This window comes from Orcinus orca, chromosome 7 (genome assembly GCF_937001465.1).
Source record: "Orcinus orca chromosome 7, mOrcOrc1.1, whole genome shotgun sequence".
Lineage (NCBI taxonomy): Eukaryota > Metazoa > Chordata > Mammalia > Artiodactyla > Delphinidae > Orcinus > Orcinus orca.
The window spans coordinates 39,790,602-39,808,054 of NC_064565.1; the positions used below are offsets into that span (position 1 = coordinate 39,790,602).

The following is a 17,453-nucleotide window of genomic DNA, read 5'->3' on the forward strand; positions in this document are numbered from 1 at the left end:
TACCACAAAAAAAAAAGAAAATGAGCGATAGATACATTTTAGATGAATCTATCTCTTCAGTTTTCTCATTCTACCATTCTAAATGAGCATTTTACTCTTTTACATGCCTGGAATCCTGAAATGGTTGAGAAAAAATTACTTGAAGGTATGTTAATTTCATGAGATCTTCAAATTCAATTTAGCCTATACATAAAGAAAATGGTCCTGACACCAGTGGCTTTCTAAAAAAATTTAGTTTGGTATGGTTGATTTAAAGTGTTGTGTTCATTTCTGCTGTACACCAAAATGACTCAGTTATATATTCTTTTTCATATTCTTTTCCATTATGGTTTATCACAGGATATTGAATATAGTTCCCTGTGCTATGCAGTAGGACCTGGTTGGTTATCCATCCTATATATAACAGTTTGCATCTGCTGACCCCAAACTCCCAATCCTTCCCTCCCCGCCTTGGCAACCACAAGTTGTTTCTCTACGTCTGTGAGTCTGTTTCATAGATAAGTTCAGTTGCTGACACCATTGGCTTTTAGCTCCAGCTACAAAGGAGAATCTGCTGGTTAGCTTTTGTGGGCTTTGGTGTGGGGTGGGCATCCCAGACCAACTGAAGCAACTTCCGAGTGAGATCCTGGGCCTCAGGAATTTTTGTTTTTTGAAGTTCCCCAAGGTGATTTTGATGTGCAGCCAGGATTGAGAACCACTGAGGTAGATACTTTATCTTACCTGGCCATCCTGGAAGCCATTTGCTATAGATACTTTATCCTGAAAGCCTCTGTGAACGTCCAGGTTTATCAGGTTGAGGCGTTGTATCCGATATCATGACAGGGAGTGCTTCCCTTGAGAACACCTTGTGCCGTGAGGGAGCATGCCACTGTAAAGATAGGAATCAGTGTTAGTACAGACAACAAGAGTGATAATTATCCCCTAACAAGTAGTACTGAGAAAGAAAATCAATGACCAATCCAAAAGGTTCCTAGCTTTTATTTTTGTTTCAGTGTTTCTGCTTACAAACCTTCAGAAGAGTTGCTGACGCAGTTAAGCAGTCTTATTCAGTTTGCCTTTCTCTTGCTTATGCTTGGGTTGGTGCAGGTATCACACTTAAAATGAAAAGACTCTCAAGATGGTTTTTACTTTGAGGTAAGTGGGGGGAAGGGTGCCCAAGGGCCTGGATGACTCACAGACTAAAAGCCAACTCAATTCTGTCCTCAGAGAGGTCTTTAACCTCCTAAATGTTTGCACTTCAGTTACTGTCTCACTGCAACCACTTAAGAGACCCCCAAGCCAGAACTGCCCAGCCAGGCCCTTCGTGAATTCCCACCTCAAAGAAACGTTTCCACTTAGAAAAATTACAGTATGAAAACTTGGCATAGTAAAAGGACATGAGCTTATCTTCCCTTACGAAACACCAAAATCACAGATGACCGCTGAACAACCATCGACAAGAAAAACGCTGAAACCTACCAAAAAAGATATCCTACATCCAAAGACAAAGAGCCACAAGGAGATGGTAGAAGGGGTGCAACTGTGATAAAATCAAATCCCGTACCAGCCCAGTGGGCAACCCACGAACTGGAAAATAATTCTGTCACAGAAGTTCACCCTTCTGAGCCCCACATCAAGCTCCCCAGCCTGGGGGTCTGGCAATGGGAGGAGAAGCCCCCAGAGAATCTGGCTTTGAGGCCACTGGGGTTTGTCACAGGAGCTCCACAGGACTGGAGGAAACAAACTCCACTCTTAGAGGGCACACACAGGGTCTTGTGTGACTAGGACCCAGGGAGAAAAGCAGGGATCTCATAAGAGTCTGGGCCAGACCTACCTGCTGGTATTGGAGGGTCTCCTGTGAAGGCGGGGTGTGGCTCACTGCAGGGACAAAGACACTGGCAGTGGTAGTTCTGGGAAGTTCTCATTGGCATGAGCCCTCTGGGAGCCCGCCATTTTCTCACAAAGACCTAGCCCCACCCAACAGCCTGTAGGCTCCTGTGCTGGGACACCTTGTTTGCTGGCCAAACAAACAATGGGGTGGGAACACAGCCCCACCCATCAACAGACAGGCTGCTTAAAGTCTTCCTGAGCACACAGCTACCAGCTAAATATACCTCCTGACACGGCCCTGCCCACCAGAGGGACATGACCCAGCTCCACCCACCAGTGGGCAGGAACCAGTCCCTCCCACCAAAAAGCCTGCTTAAGCCCCTGGACCAACCTGCTTTGATATACACAGATCAATCAGTGTGGTACACCACATCAACAAATTGAAGAATCAAAATCATATGGTCATCTCAATAGATGCAGAAAAAGCTTTTGACAAAATTCACCACCCATTTATGATAAAAACTCTCCAGAAAGTGGGCATAGAGGGAACCAATCTAATCAAGGCCATAAACTGAAAGCATTTCCTCTAAGATCAGGAACAAGACAAGGATGTCTACTCTCACCACTATTTTTCAACATAGTTTTGGAAGTCCTAGCCATGGCAATCAGAGAAGAAAAAGAAATAAAAGGAATCCAAATTGAAAAAGAAGTAAAACTGTTACTGTTTGCAGATGACATGATACTATAAATAGAGAACCCTAAAGATGCTACCAGAAAACAACCAGAGCTCATCAATGAATTTGGTAAAGTCATAGTTTTGCACAGCAAAGGAAACCATAAACAAAACGAAAAGACAACCCACAGAATGGGAGAAAATATTTGCAAATGAAGCAACCAACAAGGGATTAATCTTCAAAATATACAAGCAGCTCATGCAGCTCAATATCAAAAAAACAAACAACCCAATCCAAAAATGGGCAGAAGACCTAAATAGACATTTCTCCAAAGAAGACATACAGATGGGACTTCCGGGAAGATGGCGGAAGAGTAAGACGCGGAGATCACCTTCCTCCCCACAGATACACCAGAAATACATCTACGCGTGGAACAACTCCTACGGAGCACCTACTGAACGCTGGCAGAAGACCTCAGACCTCCCAAAAGGCAAGGAACCCCCCATGTACCTGGTTAGGGCGAAAGAAAAAAATAAACAGAGACAAAAGGATAGGGACGGGTCCTGCACCAGCGGGAGGGAGCTGTGAAGGAGGAAAAGTGTCCACACACTAGGAAGCCCCTTCGCGGGCGGAGACTGCGGGTGGCAGAGTGGGGGAGCTTCGGAGCCGCGGAGGAGAGCACAGCAACAGGGGTGCGGAGGGCAAAGCGGACAGATTCCAGCGCAGAGGATTGGGGCCGACTGGCACTCACCAGCCGAGAGGCTTGTCTGCTCGCCCGCCGGGGCAGGCGGGGCTGGGAGCTGAGGCTCCGGCTTCAGTCGGAGCGCAGGGAGAGGACTGGGGCTGGCGGCGTGAACACAGCCTGCAGGGCGTTAGTGCGCCGCGACTAGCCAGGAGGGAGTCCGGGGAAAAGTCTGGACCTGCCAAAGAGGCAAGAGACTTTTTCTTCCCTCTTTGTTTCCTGGTGCACGAGGAGAGGGGATTAAGAACGCTGCTTGAGAGAGCTCCAGAGACGGGCGCGAGCCGCGGCGAAAAGTGCGGAGCCCAGAGACAGACATGAGACGCTAAGGCCGCTGCTGCCGCCACCAAGAAGCCTGTGTGCGAACACAGGTCACTATCCACACCCCCTTCCGGGGAGCCTGTGCAGCCCGCCAGGGTCCCGGGATCCAGGGACAACTCCCCCAGGAGAACGCACGGTACGCCTCAGGCTAGCAACGTCACGCCGGCCTCTGCCAACGCAGGCCCGCCCCACACTCCGTGACCCTCCCTACCCACGGCCTGAGTGAGCCAGAGCCTCCGAATCAGCGGCTCCTTTAACCCTGTCCTGTCTGAGCAAAGAACAGACGCCCTCCAGCGACCTACACGCACAGGCGGGGCCAAATCCAAAGCTGAGCCCCTGGGAGCTGTGAGAACAAAGAAGAGAAAGGGAAATCTCAGAAGCAGCGGATTAAAGCTCCACAATCAACTTGATGTACCCTGCATCTGTGGAATACATGAATAGACAACGAATCATCCCAAATTAAGGAGCAGTGTGGATGAAAGGCTCTTGGTGCTGCAGCCAGGAGTTAGTGCTGTGCCTCTGAGGTGGGAGAGCCAACTTCAGGACACTGGTCCACAAGAGGCCTCCCAGCTGCACATAATATCAAACAGCAAAAATCTCCCAGAGATCTCCATCTCAACACCAGCACCCAGCTTCACTCAACGACCAGCAAGCTACAGTGCTGGACATCCTATGCCAAACAACTAGCAAGACAGGAACACAACCCCACCCATTAGCAGAGAGGCTGCCCAAAATCATAATAAGTCTACAGACACCCCAAAACACACCACCAGACGTGGACCTGCCCACCAGAAAGACAAGATCCAGCCTCATCCACCAGAACACAGGCACTAGTACCCTCCACCAGGAAGCCTACACAACCCACTGAACCAACCTTAGCCACTGGGGACAAACACAAAAAACAACAGGAACTACAAACCTTCAGCCTGCAAAAAAGGAGACCCCAAACACAGTAAGATAAGCAAAATGAAAAGACAGAAAAACACACAGCAGATGAAGGAGCAAGATAAAAACCCACCAGACCTAACAAATGAAGAGAAAATAGGCAGTCTACCTGAAAAAGAATTCAGAATAATGATAGTAAAGATGATCCCAAATCTTGGAAATAGAATAGACAAAATGCAAGAATCAGTTAACAAGGACTTAGAAGAACTAAAGATGAAACAAATAATGATGAACAACACAATAAATGAAATGAAAAATACTCTAGATGGGATCAATAGCAGAATAACTGAGGCAGAAGAACGGATAAGTGACCTGGAAGATAAAATAGTGGAAATAACTACTGCAGAGCAGAATAAAGAAAAAAGAATGAAAAGAACTGAGGACAGTCTCAGAGACCTCTGGGACAACATTAAATGCACCAACATTCGAATTATAGGGGTTCCAGAAGAAAAAGAGAAAAAGAAAGGGACTGAGAAAATATTTGAAGAGATTATAGTTGAAAACTTCCCTAATATGTGAAAGGAAATAGTTAATCAAGTCCAGGAAGCACAGAGAGTCCCATACAGGATAAATCCAAGGAGAAATACGCCAAGACACATATTAATCAAACTGTCAAAAATTAAATACAAAGAAAACATATTAAAAGCAGCAAGGGAAAAACAACAAATAACACACAAGGGAATCCCCATAAGGTTAACAGCTGATCTTTCAGCAGAAACTCTGCATGCCAGAAGGGAGTGGCAGGACATATTGAAAGTGTTGAAGGAGAAAAACCTGCAACCAAGATTACTCTACCCAGCAAGGATCTCATTCAGATTTGATGGAGAAATTAAAACCTTTACAGACAAGCAAAAGCTGAGAGAGTTCAGCACCACCAAACCAGCTCTACAACAACTGCTAAAGGAACTTCTCTAGGCAAGAAACACAAAACAAGGAAAAGACCTACAATAACGAACCCAAAACAATTAAGAAAATGGGAATGGGAACACACATATCGATAATTACCTTAAATGTAAATGGACTAAATGCTCCCACCAAAAGACACAGATTGGCTGAATGGATACAAAAACAAGACGCATATATTTGCTGTCTACAAGAGACCCACTTCAGACCTAGAGACACATACAGACTGAAAGTAAGGGGATGGAAAAAGGTATTTCATGCAAATGGAAACCAAAAGAAAGCTGGAGTAGCAATTCTCATATCAGACAAAATAGACTTTAAAATAAAGACTATTAAAAGAGACAAAGAAGGACACTACATAATGATCAAGGGATCGATTCAAGAAGAAGATATAACAATTGTAAATATTTATGCACCCAACATAGGAGCACCTCAATACATTAGGCAAATACTGACAGCCATAAAAGGGGAAATTGACAGTAACACATTCATAGTAGGGGACTTCAACACCCCACTTTCACCAATGGACAGATCATCCAAAATGAAAATAAATAAGGAAACACAAGCTTTAAATAATACATTAAACAAGATGGACTTAATTGATATTTATAGGACATTCCATCCAAAAACAACAGAATACACATTTTTCTCAAGTGCTCATGGAACATTCTCCAGGATAGATCATATCTTGGGTCACAAATCAAGCCTTGGTAAATTTAAGAAAATTGAAATTGTCTCAAGTATCTTTTCCGACCACAACGCTATGAGACTAGATATCAATTACAGGAAAAGATCTGTAAAAAATACAAACACATGGAGGCTAAACAATACACTACTTAATAACAAAGTGATCACTGAAGAAATCAAAGAGGAGATCAAAAAATACCTAGAAACAAATGACAATGGAGACACGACGACTCAAAATCTATGGGATGCAGCAAAAGCAGTTCTAAGAGGGAAGATTATAGCAATACAATCCTACCTTAAGAAACAGGAAACATCTCGAATAAACAATCTAACCTTGTACCTAAAGCAATTAGAGAAAGAAGAACAAAAAAACCCCAAAGTTAGCAGAAGGAAAGAAATCATAAAAATCAGATCAGAAATAAATGAAAAAGAAATGAAGGAAACGATAGCAAAGATCAATAAAACTAAAAGCTGGTTCTTTGAAAGGATAAACAAAATTGATAAACCATTAGCCAGACTCATCAAGAAAAAAAGGGAGAAGACTCAAATCAATAGAATTAGAAATGAAAAAGGAGAAGTAACAACTGACACTGCAGAAATACAAAAGATCATGAGAGATTACTACAAGCAACTCTATGCCAATAAAATGAACAACCTGGAAGAAATGGACAAATTCTTAGAAAGGCACAACCTGCCAAGACTGAATCAGGAAGAAATAGAAAATATGAACAGACCAATCACAAGCACTGAAATTGAAACTGTGATTAAAAATCTTCCAACAAGCAAAAGCCCAGGACCAGATGGCTTCACAGGCGAATTCTATCAAACATTTAGAGAAGAGCTATCACCTATCCTTCTCAAACTCTTCCAAAATATAGCAGAGGGAGGAACACTCCCAAACTCATTCTACGAGGCCACCATCACCCTGATACCAAAACCAGACAAGGATGTCACAAAGAAGGAAAACAACAGGCTAATATCACTGATGAATATAGATGCAAAAATCCTCAACAAAATACTAGCAAACAGAATCCAACAGCACATTAAACGGATCATACACCATGATCGAGTGGGGTTTATTCCAGGAATGCAAGGATTCTTCAATATACGCAAATCAATCAACGTGATACACCATATTAACAAATTGAAGGAGAAAAACCATATGATCATCTCAATAGATGCAGAGAAAGCTTTTGACAAAATTCAATACCCATTTATGATAAAAACCCTGCAGAAAGTAGGCATAGAGGGAACTTTCCTCAACATAATAAAGGCCATATATGACAAACCCACAGCCAACATCATCCTCAATGGTGAAAAACTGAAAGCATTTCCACTAAGATCAGGAACAAGACAAGGTTGCCCACTCTCACCACTCTTATTCAACATAGTTTTGGAAGTTTTAGCCACAGCAACCAGAGAAGAAAAGGAAATAAAAGGAATCCAAATAGGAAAAGAAGAAGTAAAGCTGTCACTCTTTGCAGATGACATGATACTATACATACAAAATCCTAAAGATGCTACCAGAAAACTACTAGAGCTAATCAATGAATTTGATAAAGTAGCAGGATACAAAATTAATGCACAGAAATCTCTGGCATTCCTATACACTAAGGATGAAAAATCTGAAAGTGAAATCAAGAAAACACTCCCATTTACCATTGCAACAAAAAGAATAAAATACCTAGGAATAAACCTATCTAAGGAGACAAAAGACCTGTATGCAGAAAATTATAAGACACTGATGAAAGAAATTAAAGATGATACAAATAGATGGAGAGATAGACCATGTTCTTGGATTGGAAGAATCAACATTGTGAAAATGACTCTACTACCCAAAGCAATCTACAGATTCAATGCAATCCCTTTCAAACTACCACTGGCATTTTTCACAGAACTAGAACAAAAAATTTCACAATTTGTATGGAAACCCAAAAGACCCCGAATAGCCAAAGCAATCTTGAGAACGAAAAACGGAGCTGGAGGAATCAGGCTTCCTGACTTCAGACTATACTACAAAGCTACAGTAATCAAGACAGTATGGTACTGGCACAAAAACAGAAAGATAGATCAGTGGAACAGGATAGAAAGCCCAGAGATAAACCCACACACATATGGTCACCTTATCTTTGATAAAGGAGGTAGGAATGTACAGTGGAGAAAGGACAGCCTCTTCAATAAGTGGTGCTGGGAAAACTGGACAGCTACATGTAAAAGTATGAGATTAGATCACTCCCTAACACCATACACAAAAATAAGCTCAAAATGGATTAAAGACCTAAATGTAAGGCCAGAAACTATCAAACTCTTAGAGGAAAACATAGGCAGGACACTCTATGACATAAATCACAGCAAGGTCCTTTTTGACCCACCTCCTAGAGAAATGGAAATAAAAACAAAAGTAAACAAATGGGACCTAATGAAACTTAAAAGCTTTTGCACAGCAAAGGAAACCATAAAGAAGACCAAAAGACAACCCTCAGAATGGGAGAAAATATTTGCAAATGAAGCAACTGACAAAGGATTAATCTCCAAAATTTATAAGCAGCTCATGCAGCTTAATAACAAAAAAACAAACAACCCAATCCAAAAATGGGCAGAAGACCTAAATAGACATTTCTCCAAAGAAGATATACAGAGTGCCAACAAACACATGAAAGAATGCTCAACATCACTAATCATTAGAGAAATGCAAATCAAAACTACAATGAGATATCATCTCACACCAGTCAGAATGACCATCATCAAAAGATCTAGAAACAATAAATGCTGGAGAGGGTGTGGAGAAAAGGGAACCCTCTTACACTGTTGGTGGGAATGTAAATTGATACAGCCACTGTGGAGAACAGTATGGAGGTTCCTTAAAAAACTACAAATAGAACTACCATATGACCCAGCAATCCCACTACTGGGCATATACCCTGAGAAAACCATAATTCAAAAAGAGTCATGTACCAAAATGTTCATTGCAGCTCTATTTACAGTAGCCCAGAGATGGAAACAACCTACATGTCCATCATCGGATGAATGGATAAAGAAGATGTGGCACATATATACAATGGAATATTACTCAGCCATAAAAAGAAACGAAATTGAGCTATTTGTAATGAGGTGGATAGACCTAGAGTCTGTCATACAGAGTGAAGTAAGTCAGAAAGAGAGAGACAAATACCGTATGCTAACACATATATATGGAATTTAAGAAAAAAAATGTCATGAAAAACCTAGGGGTGAAACAGGAATAAAGACACAGACTTACTAGAGAATGGACTTGAGGATATGGGGAGGGGGAAGGGTAAACTGTGACAAAGCAAGAGAGAGGCATGGACATATATACACTACCAAACGTGAGGTAGATAGCTAGTGGGAAGCAGCCGCATAGCACAGGGAGATCAGCTCGGTGCTTTGTGACCGCCTGGAGGGGTGGGATAGGGAGGGTGGGAGGGAGGGAGACGCAAGCGGGAAGAGATATGGGAACATATGTATATATATAACTGATTCATTTTGTTGTGAAGCTGAAACTAACATACCATTGTAAAGCAATTATACTCCAATAAAGATGTTTAAAAAAAATAAAAAATAAAAAAATAAAATTAAAAAAAAAAGAAGACATACAGATGGCCTAGAGGCACATGAAAAGGCTCAACACCACTAATTATTAGAGAAATGCAAATCAAAACTATAACGAGATATCACCTCACACGTTAGAATGGCCATCATCAAAAAGTCTACAAACAATAAATGCCGGAGAAGGTGTGGAGAAAACAGGAACCTCCGACACTGTTGGTGGGAATGTAAATTGGTACAGCCGCTATGGAGAACAGTATGGAGGTTCCTTAAAAAACTAAAAATAGAACTACCATATGACCCAGCAATCCCACTCCTGGGCATATAACCATGGTTTGAAAGGATACATGCACCCCAGTGTTCACTGCAGCACTGTTTACAATAGCCAAGACATGGAAGTAACCTAAATGTCCATTGAGAGATGAATGGATAAAGAAGATGTGGTACATATATACAATGGAATATTACTCAGCCGTTAAAAGAATGAAATAATGCCATTTGCAGCAACACGGATGACCTGGAGATTGTCTTTCTCTTTCTGACTTAGTATGATAAATATATGATATCACTTATATGCTGAATCTTTAAAAAAAGAGATGATACAAATGAACTTATTTACAAAACAGAAACAGACTCACAGACTTTGAAAACAAACTTATGGTTACCAAAGGGAAAAGGTGGGGGAGAGGGATAAATTGGGAGTTTGGGGTTGATATTTACACGCTACTATATTTTAAATAGATAACCAGCAAGGACCTACTGTATAGCACAGGGAACTCTGCTCAATATTCTGCAATAACTTATATGGGAAAAGAATTTGAAAAAGAATAGATACATGTCTAACTGTTTAGGTGCTGGACACCTGAAACTAACACATCAACTATATACTCCAATATAAAATAAAAATACTTATAAAGAAAACTTACCTATTAACTATTCTTCAGAAATATTCTTAATGGCTACATAATATTAAAATATGTGTTTGTACTATAATTTGTTTATCTAATTCCGTATTAAAAATACTAGGCAGCTTTTAATATTTCTCTATTCTAAAAAAAGCCCCACATAATCTTTGTGACTTTGGTGCATATTACTGGATTGATTTATATAAATAATCTTGAAGCTCTTGATAAAGATTGCCAAATTACTCCCCAGGAAAACTGAAGCAATTATATTCTCAGTAGCAGTGTTTGAGAATATCAAAATTACTACCACGTCATGGACCCAGGCTCATGTACATTTTGGAAATCTTTGTCAATTTGATAGGAAAAAGGTACATTTTCAAATTAATAATGTTTATTAAGTCTCAAACATTTAAAAAATAAGACAGCATTTTTCTCTTATATGCCATTATATTAGAAAATTTTTAAATTGAAATAAAAATTTATATACTCATAAAAGATAAAAAAATAATTCTATCCTCAGAGCCGAAGAAGGCTTTTGTTTTTCTTCATTTGACCCTTCCCTCTTCTTCCCTTTATTCACTTGCTCTTTCCTTCTCCTCTTCCTTTGGTAACAGGAGTGTAGGTCTTGCTGTGAAGGGATGATCTGCAATGTTGAGTTACCCACCAACCACACTAATGCGGTCTTTGCTGTGATGCATGCTCAGAGGACGTCTGGCAGCCGTGCCCCTGCGCTCCACCTACCAGTGCTGGCCTGGGCCTTCATGCTGCTGTTGATGTGATACCACCATTCCTGGGCGAGGCAGAGACCAGCCCTCTAAAGCACAAGCCAACAACTGTGTAAACAGTGAACTTTGGAGTGAAGACCCATCTTGCACTTGGTGAAGAATGCTCATCGGACCCCAAAGCAGAAGCCAGGTGCTTAGCTGAAATGCTCCTGCACGAGGCCACTGAGGAAGGGGACTTGGCAGGGACTGAGGGATGTTGTGGATTTTATATTTCTTGATCAAAGGGGCTGCATTTAGTCACTTCTGCAAGGAGAGTCTTGCCAGCATCTACTACGGGCAGGTTCAGTAGCCTGTATTGTCCCCACCTGACCAGGCCTGGAGCAGAAAGGACTCCTTGACTGATCAACTCCTTCAGGGGCTGCTGGATCAGACCCTCTCTTTTCTGTGATTAGCTCAGAGCATCTCTATGAAATATAACCCTTCTCCAATAAGAAAGCAATTTCCCCACCAACGCTGTAGTCAATGAGAAGGGCAACTACAAGAAGAAAACTTCCAGTGGAACTAATATGAAACCCATTTGCTATTGTGGGGGGAAATAAAACTTTTAAATTATACAATGTAAAATGCATGCTTATGTGTTTCTTGGCCGATGTGGCGATCTCAGATGAAACATTTACCAGTGTCATAAGGGAGGCTAATCGAAGTTATGTGTTCATGCACCACAGGTGATATAATCTAGCTTAAAGTATAAAATTCTAGGCCATTGTGACATAGTTTTTTCTTTTGGGTGAAGGACCCTTCTTAGGATGCTAAATGCAAAATTAGTGAGTTGAGAAGGTGAGGAAACCTCCCTGATCAAGGAAGATGATACCTTATCATGTGATGGACCCTCAAAAGTAGCAGCTTAAAGACAGAGAAACTGGCACTAGTGTCCCTCTCCCAGTCAACTTGTCTCTGAATGTCAGGGCCACTAAGAGAACCTTTCTAAACACATGCTAAAATGTTTGGTCCCCTTGTCTTCTCTTTCCTTCTTATAACACAGTCCCAGAATTTCAAATGAACTTCTGTTTCTAGAATCCTAATTTCCTGCCTTTACACTTTGGGGTGACCTTTAAACACTCTGCCCTTGTATGTATAGTGAGGAGCTAATGAAGTTTGTTTTTTTTTAATTGAGCATCTACCATTAGAATCCTGAGTGCTCCGTAGAATCCACTAATGATGCTGTCCTTGCATGAGCCACACGGGCTCATCTATGATGGGGCTTGGCAAACTATGGGCCATGGGACAAATACATCTCACTGCTCTCAGTCTGCTGTAGCAGATAGGCTGTTGACCAGGTGGCTTAAACTAAAACATGTCATCCTCACAGTTCTGGAGGCTGGGAAATGCAAGATCAAGGTGCCAGCAGATCTACTGTCTGGTGAGAGCTCTCTTCCAGGTTTGCAGACTGTGGTTTTCTCATATCCTCTCAGGGCAGAGTGCAGACAGTGAGCATAAGGGTACTAATCGTGTTCATGAGGCTCCACTTGCATGACCTAGCCAGCTCCCAGAGGCCCCACATCCCAATACCACCACATCTGGGATTTAGGCTCCAACACATGAATTTGGGGGAGACAGATGCTCACTCTCTAGCAACTACCTATTTCTGTGAACACAGTTTTATTGGAACCCAGCCGTGCCTATTCGTTTACCTATTGTCTACAAGCTTCTTTCCTGCTACAACACCGAGGATGAGTAGATGCAGCAAAGAGCATCTGGCCTACGAAATCTAAAAGATTTACTCTTTTGCCTTCTACAGGAAAAGTGTGCCGACCCCTAACCTCTGAAATGGCAGAAGTGCATTGGGAGAAAGCTGCTTGCTTTACCGGGACCGTGGTGCTCACGGGGGTTCCTCAGCCTCTGCAGTGGTTTTTGCCAGCTCACTTTCCTTAGATGCATCCATGAATGTTTTGATTGATTGTTCCACTCCTTTGATTCAGCCTCTCAGTAGTGACGTGCTGTTGGAAGGTGCCGAGCCGTCTGTTTCTTCTCATCCTTGACACACTGGGAGAGTCTCTTCCTAAGGCTCTTTAGCTTCCAGTACAACAGGGAGGAAGCAGACATCGTTACCTCCCTGTCTCTGGCTGAAACCCCAGACTCACCTGGAAGCATCCGTTTTGAAGCCTGATGTAGATTTATCCTGCCTTTCACTCAGCACCTTGAAGTATTTGAGTTTTTATCACTTATGCTTGTTTGAAATTAATTATGTATGGCTTCAGTTGGAACATTTTAATAGCATCTTTGGTGGGTGTATTTTTATTCGTCTGTGTAGTTGACGAATTGGTTAAAAAACCATTAGCAGCCAGTATTTTTTTCTGATTTTGTTTCTGCTTTCTAGATGAATGATCTTTGCTTTTTTTTTTCTTTCTTGAGGAAACATCTTAATTTTCTCTTCTTCACCCCACACGTTTTGTTTTCATGGATTGCCCTCCTTACCTTACCACCGCTCCACTGAGCATTTAAGATAGGGCTATGCTGAGCAAAAGAGAGAACACACAGAGGAAACAAACTCCTGCAAAGGCAGCTGAGTGAGTAGGGGGGCCAGATTTACAAATATTTAAGAGCATGGGATGCCCCATTAAATTGGAATTTCAGATAAACAACAATTTTTTAGTATAAGTTATTCATGAACTCATAAGTGTGGCTCATCTAAGGCAATGTTTTCAAGTCCCTGTAATCAGAACCTTCTGGGTAACTTCAAAACAATACAAATTCCCAGGGCATCCTGGAGACACTGACTCAGTAGATCTGGGATGGGAGCCCAAGCCTCACCCCAATAATTAAATGTGAAAGAAAAAGCTCCCAGATGATTATGACGCTCAGCCGGGTGTGTTACCCTTGACCTGAGAGGTTTATTCCTTTTTCTGAAGCCCAGTCTTTGGCCACATAATAGAAGTGCTAATGAATAGTAAATATGCTCACAGGTAACCTGGGTTGGAGCTGTGGTTCTCATTGTGGTCTCCGGACCAGCAGTGTCAGCATCACCTGGGAACTTGTTAGAAATGCAAAGGCTCAGCCTCCATTCTAGGCCCATGGAACCAGAAATTCTGAGGGTTCAATCTGTGTTTTAATACAGTGTCCGGGTGCTTCTGATGCACACGCAAGTTCAAGAACCACTGGACCAGAGAAGTGCTTCTTAAATGTCTTCTGTAAACGGGTCCTTGGTGGCTGCATGAAAATCACTCAGGGAACTTATATTTAAAAAAAAAAAAAATGAAAATCAGACTCCCAGGCCCCAAATCCAGAAAGTCAGCTTCTTTTTGTTGGGGCTGAGTCAGAAAATCTGTATCTTTATAAATTCCTCAAGTGATTCTGATACATAGCCATTTGGGGAGCCACTAAACTAGAGAATGAGAGATGGAGGTGACTTACTGACCAGAAGGCCCAAACTTTTAACACCTGACCTTGAAAGCCCTCTGCATTATAAATGGACTCTGTGTGATGTCTCCATGTAACTGTTTTAAAACTAGAATTCAAAAATCTAATTAGAGTCCACTGCATGGATTTTTTTAGTCCATTGAATAGTGACTTAGAATGGCCAAGTGTTCCAGACCTCAGATTCATTTCATTTGCTCCTAATGAGCAAGATGATGAAAAGTACTTTGTAAAAATGTCCATTGAGAACTGGAGTGGTGAGGGCATGAGGGTATGTAGGTTTGTTCTTGTAAAAGAGACAAGGGGATTAGCTATGAATATGAGGAGTGTGTGAGGGAATGACCTGTCAAAGGTCCATTTTGAATAGATCTACATTCTAGAATAAACTGAATTCCCATCCATCACTTTCTGAAAAAGAAAAAAAAAAAAAGGTACAGAACACATCTTTTCCTTGCTCTGTCTAAACCCTCCCCAAATCCAACTCTGAGTGAAGTTAGCAGCCAGAAATTACAGGTATTGTTTTCCATACAGTCTGCATTCTGCTGTGTCAGTCACTGTAAAATACATCTCATAAGAAAAGGGAAGGAGGTGGGTCAGTTTCCCTTTCTCACGGGGAGAAAACTCATAAAGCTGTGCAAAGCGTGAAATAAGCAGTATGAACCGGCACGGACTTAGGAACTGGGAAATATCTCACATGTAAGAAATTACTAACTCTAATGCACGATTTTTGTGACGTCAATTGCCATGTTATGAAACTTTGCTCTGACCTTTGGATCTTGGACATTTTACTTTTCACCTAGATCTTGGTCACTGACTCTTTGATTTGTGGAGGGTTTCACTGCGATGCTGGATATGTCAGGGGACAAAGCATGCCAGAGGACAAAGGTGAATAGTGGATGCACAAAGGTGCAAGTTGTAGAAACTGGAGAGAAAATGGCTGTCGTAATTTCAGTCTGCCTTTAGGCATAGCTCCACGGCTGTGCACCCGAAACAGTCTAGCATCTTCCTATCACACCTCCCACTTCTCCTTTGGCCTTCATAGTTCTGTCTCCTCCCCCATCCCCCTCCCTCATTGCCTTGGCCTCTTTTATCAGATGCTGAGGCTAGGAGCTGAGCTATCTAGGGGGTAGTCCAGAATGTGAGTTACTCAGAGTGTAGGCTGTGAAAAATAGGGCTTTCACAGCTCAATCCCAAGAATACTATTCAAGGAGTCCAGGAACCTGCATTTTGAACAAGCATCTATCTGGTCATGAATCTGGTGATTCTGATACTGGTAGTCTGAGGGCATCATCTTTACAAACAATAATGCAGGGCCTCAGTATAAGGCTGTAGCGGCTTTACTGAGAGCATCCACCATGCAACTCCTAAACCTCCATATCTGGACTTTTTTGGTCTGTGAGAATTGGTCCCAGTGAAGGGGCTAGGAGCAACTGGAGGACACCGTGGCTTGGCAGAGCTGCCCTGTTGGGGATGGTCCTGGGAGGCCTGGACAAGTGGGACCTGCAGGAAACCTGTACCTCTTCTAGCCAAGCAGGATGTCCAGGGTTCTGACCACTGACTAGACTCCCTGCAAGTCATGGCTGTGTCCGCAGCAGGAGCAACACGAAGCCAAGGGCAATGGAGCCTGTCCACAGAGGCTAAGCAGAGATGAAAGACCAGATCCAACTCAAATATTCTCTAAAGGAGGATAAGCAACAGCGGGCAAGCAGGTCCTGGAGACAGACTCTGTCTAGGAGAGTGCCTTTTAGAGAGTGATGTATCCATCCGGATGACTTCAACTACAAATAACAGAGAGGCCCAATCAAATTGGCATAAATAAATATGTGGCTCACACAACTAAAAGTCCAGATGGAGAGTGTTCTTTTGGCTCCAGCTCCCCCATGTCCTCTGGTAAGGAGGTGGCACAGCTATCCCATATGTCCCAGCCAACATCTGGGGAAGAGACAGAGGGATACTACTGGCCACATGCCAGGAAGTGAAAGTCTTCACCCAGGCTCCCAGCAAATCACAAAGGAAGCCAAGGAAGATGTGGTTACGCATGGCTTAGTACAGCTGAAGGGAGATCTCTGTCCCCTGAGGCATGTGTGGTGCACGGCAGAGGGTAGATAAGCTGAGCAAAATAGGAATTAAAGAGGAGGAAGGAAGAAATGGATCTGGGAGGGCAGCCAGAAATGTCTGCTCCAGATTCCCACAGTCTGAGGCCATGTCAGGAGGCAGCTGTTAAGGCGGCTGAGAAAGTGCTCATGTGTTAGAGAGAAGCCAGCCAAGCCCTCTGAAGCTGTACGGACTTGCCCTAACCCCACAGCTAGTTGGTAGCAGACCCAGACAGAGAAACTCTGCTGCCTACTGCAATTTCCACCAAGTTCTCTTTTGATTAATGTAGGTTGTACATCTGCACGGAGTAGAGAGGGTATTCAGCACTTCCCAAACTATTCTGCAAGAGAAGCTTTTCTTTCTCGAGTATCTGAGTTCCACAGAACACACTCTGTTAAGCCAACACCACTTTGCAAAGGTAGAGAAATATCGGGGGGGAAACTGCAGAACTCGAGGGATGGGTATGGAACTGGCCCCTAAAATAAGTGGTATATCCTAGGTGGTTGGTGAACACATGCTAAGTGCACAAACCTTGACTCCTTCAGAAATACTCACTGCTCCAAGAGCTCGGGCTCCATTCTATATAGACTTGTGTCCATTATCTGTAGGTGAGCAAAGGCAGAAAACTAAGACACTGCCTTAAAAATGGGCAAAATGCTTTAAAAAAAAT

At 42.5% G+C, this 17,453-nt stretch overlaps 1 protein-coding gene and 1 long non-coding RNA gene across 6 annotated transcripts in view; one reads left to right on the forward strand and one right to left on the reverse strand.

Moving 5' to 3' along the window:
• LYPD6B (LY6/PLAUR domain containing 6B) overlaps positions 1-11,899 on the forward strand; it is a 234,389-nt gene extending 222,490 nt beyond the window's left edge. For all 4 annotated transcript variants that reach the window (XM_049712497.1, XM_049712498.1, XM_049712499.1 and 1 more), the window contains one exon: positions 11,165-11,899. In XM_049712497.1, coding sequence (XP_049568454.1) covers positions 11,165-11,329 — 165 coding nt within the window. In that variant the 3' untranslated portion in view covers positions 11,330-11,899. The remainder of the gene's footprint in view (positions 1-11,164) is intronic.
• LOC117200814 (uncharacterized) overlaps positions 1-17,453 on the reverse strand; it is a 112,705-nt gene that overhangs the window by 32,929 nt on the left and 62,323 nt on the right. Inside the window, exons 1-2 of one of the 2 annotated variants that reach the window (XR_004482499.2) lie at positions 1,814-2,601; positions 721-868 (exon numbers count right to left, since the gene is read on the reverse strand). This is a non-coding gene — a long non-coding RNA (uncharacterized LOC117200814). Of the gene's footprint in view, positions 1-720; positions 869-1,813; positions 2,602-17,453 lie in introns of those variants that run through there. The other variant, XR_007478494.1, reaches the window with a different exon arrangement.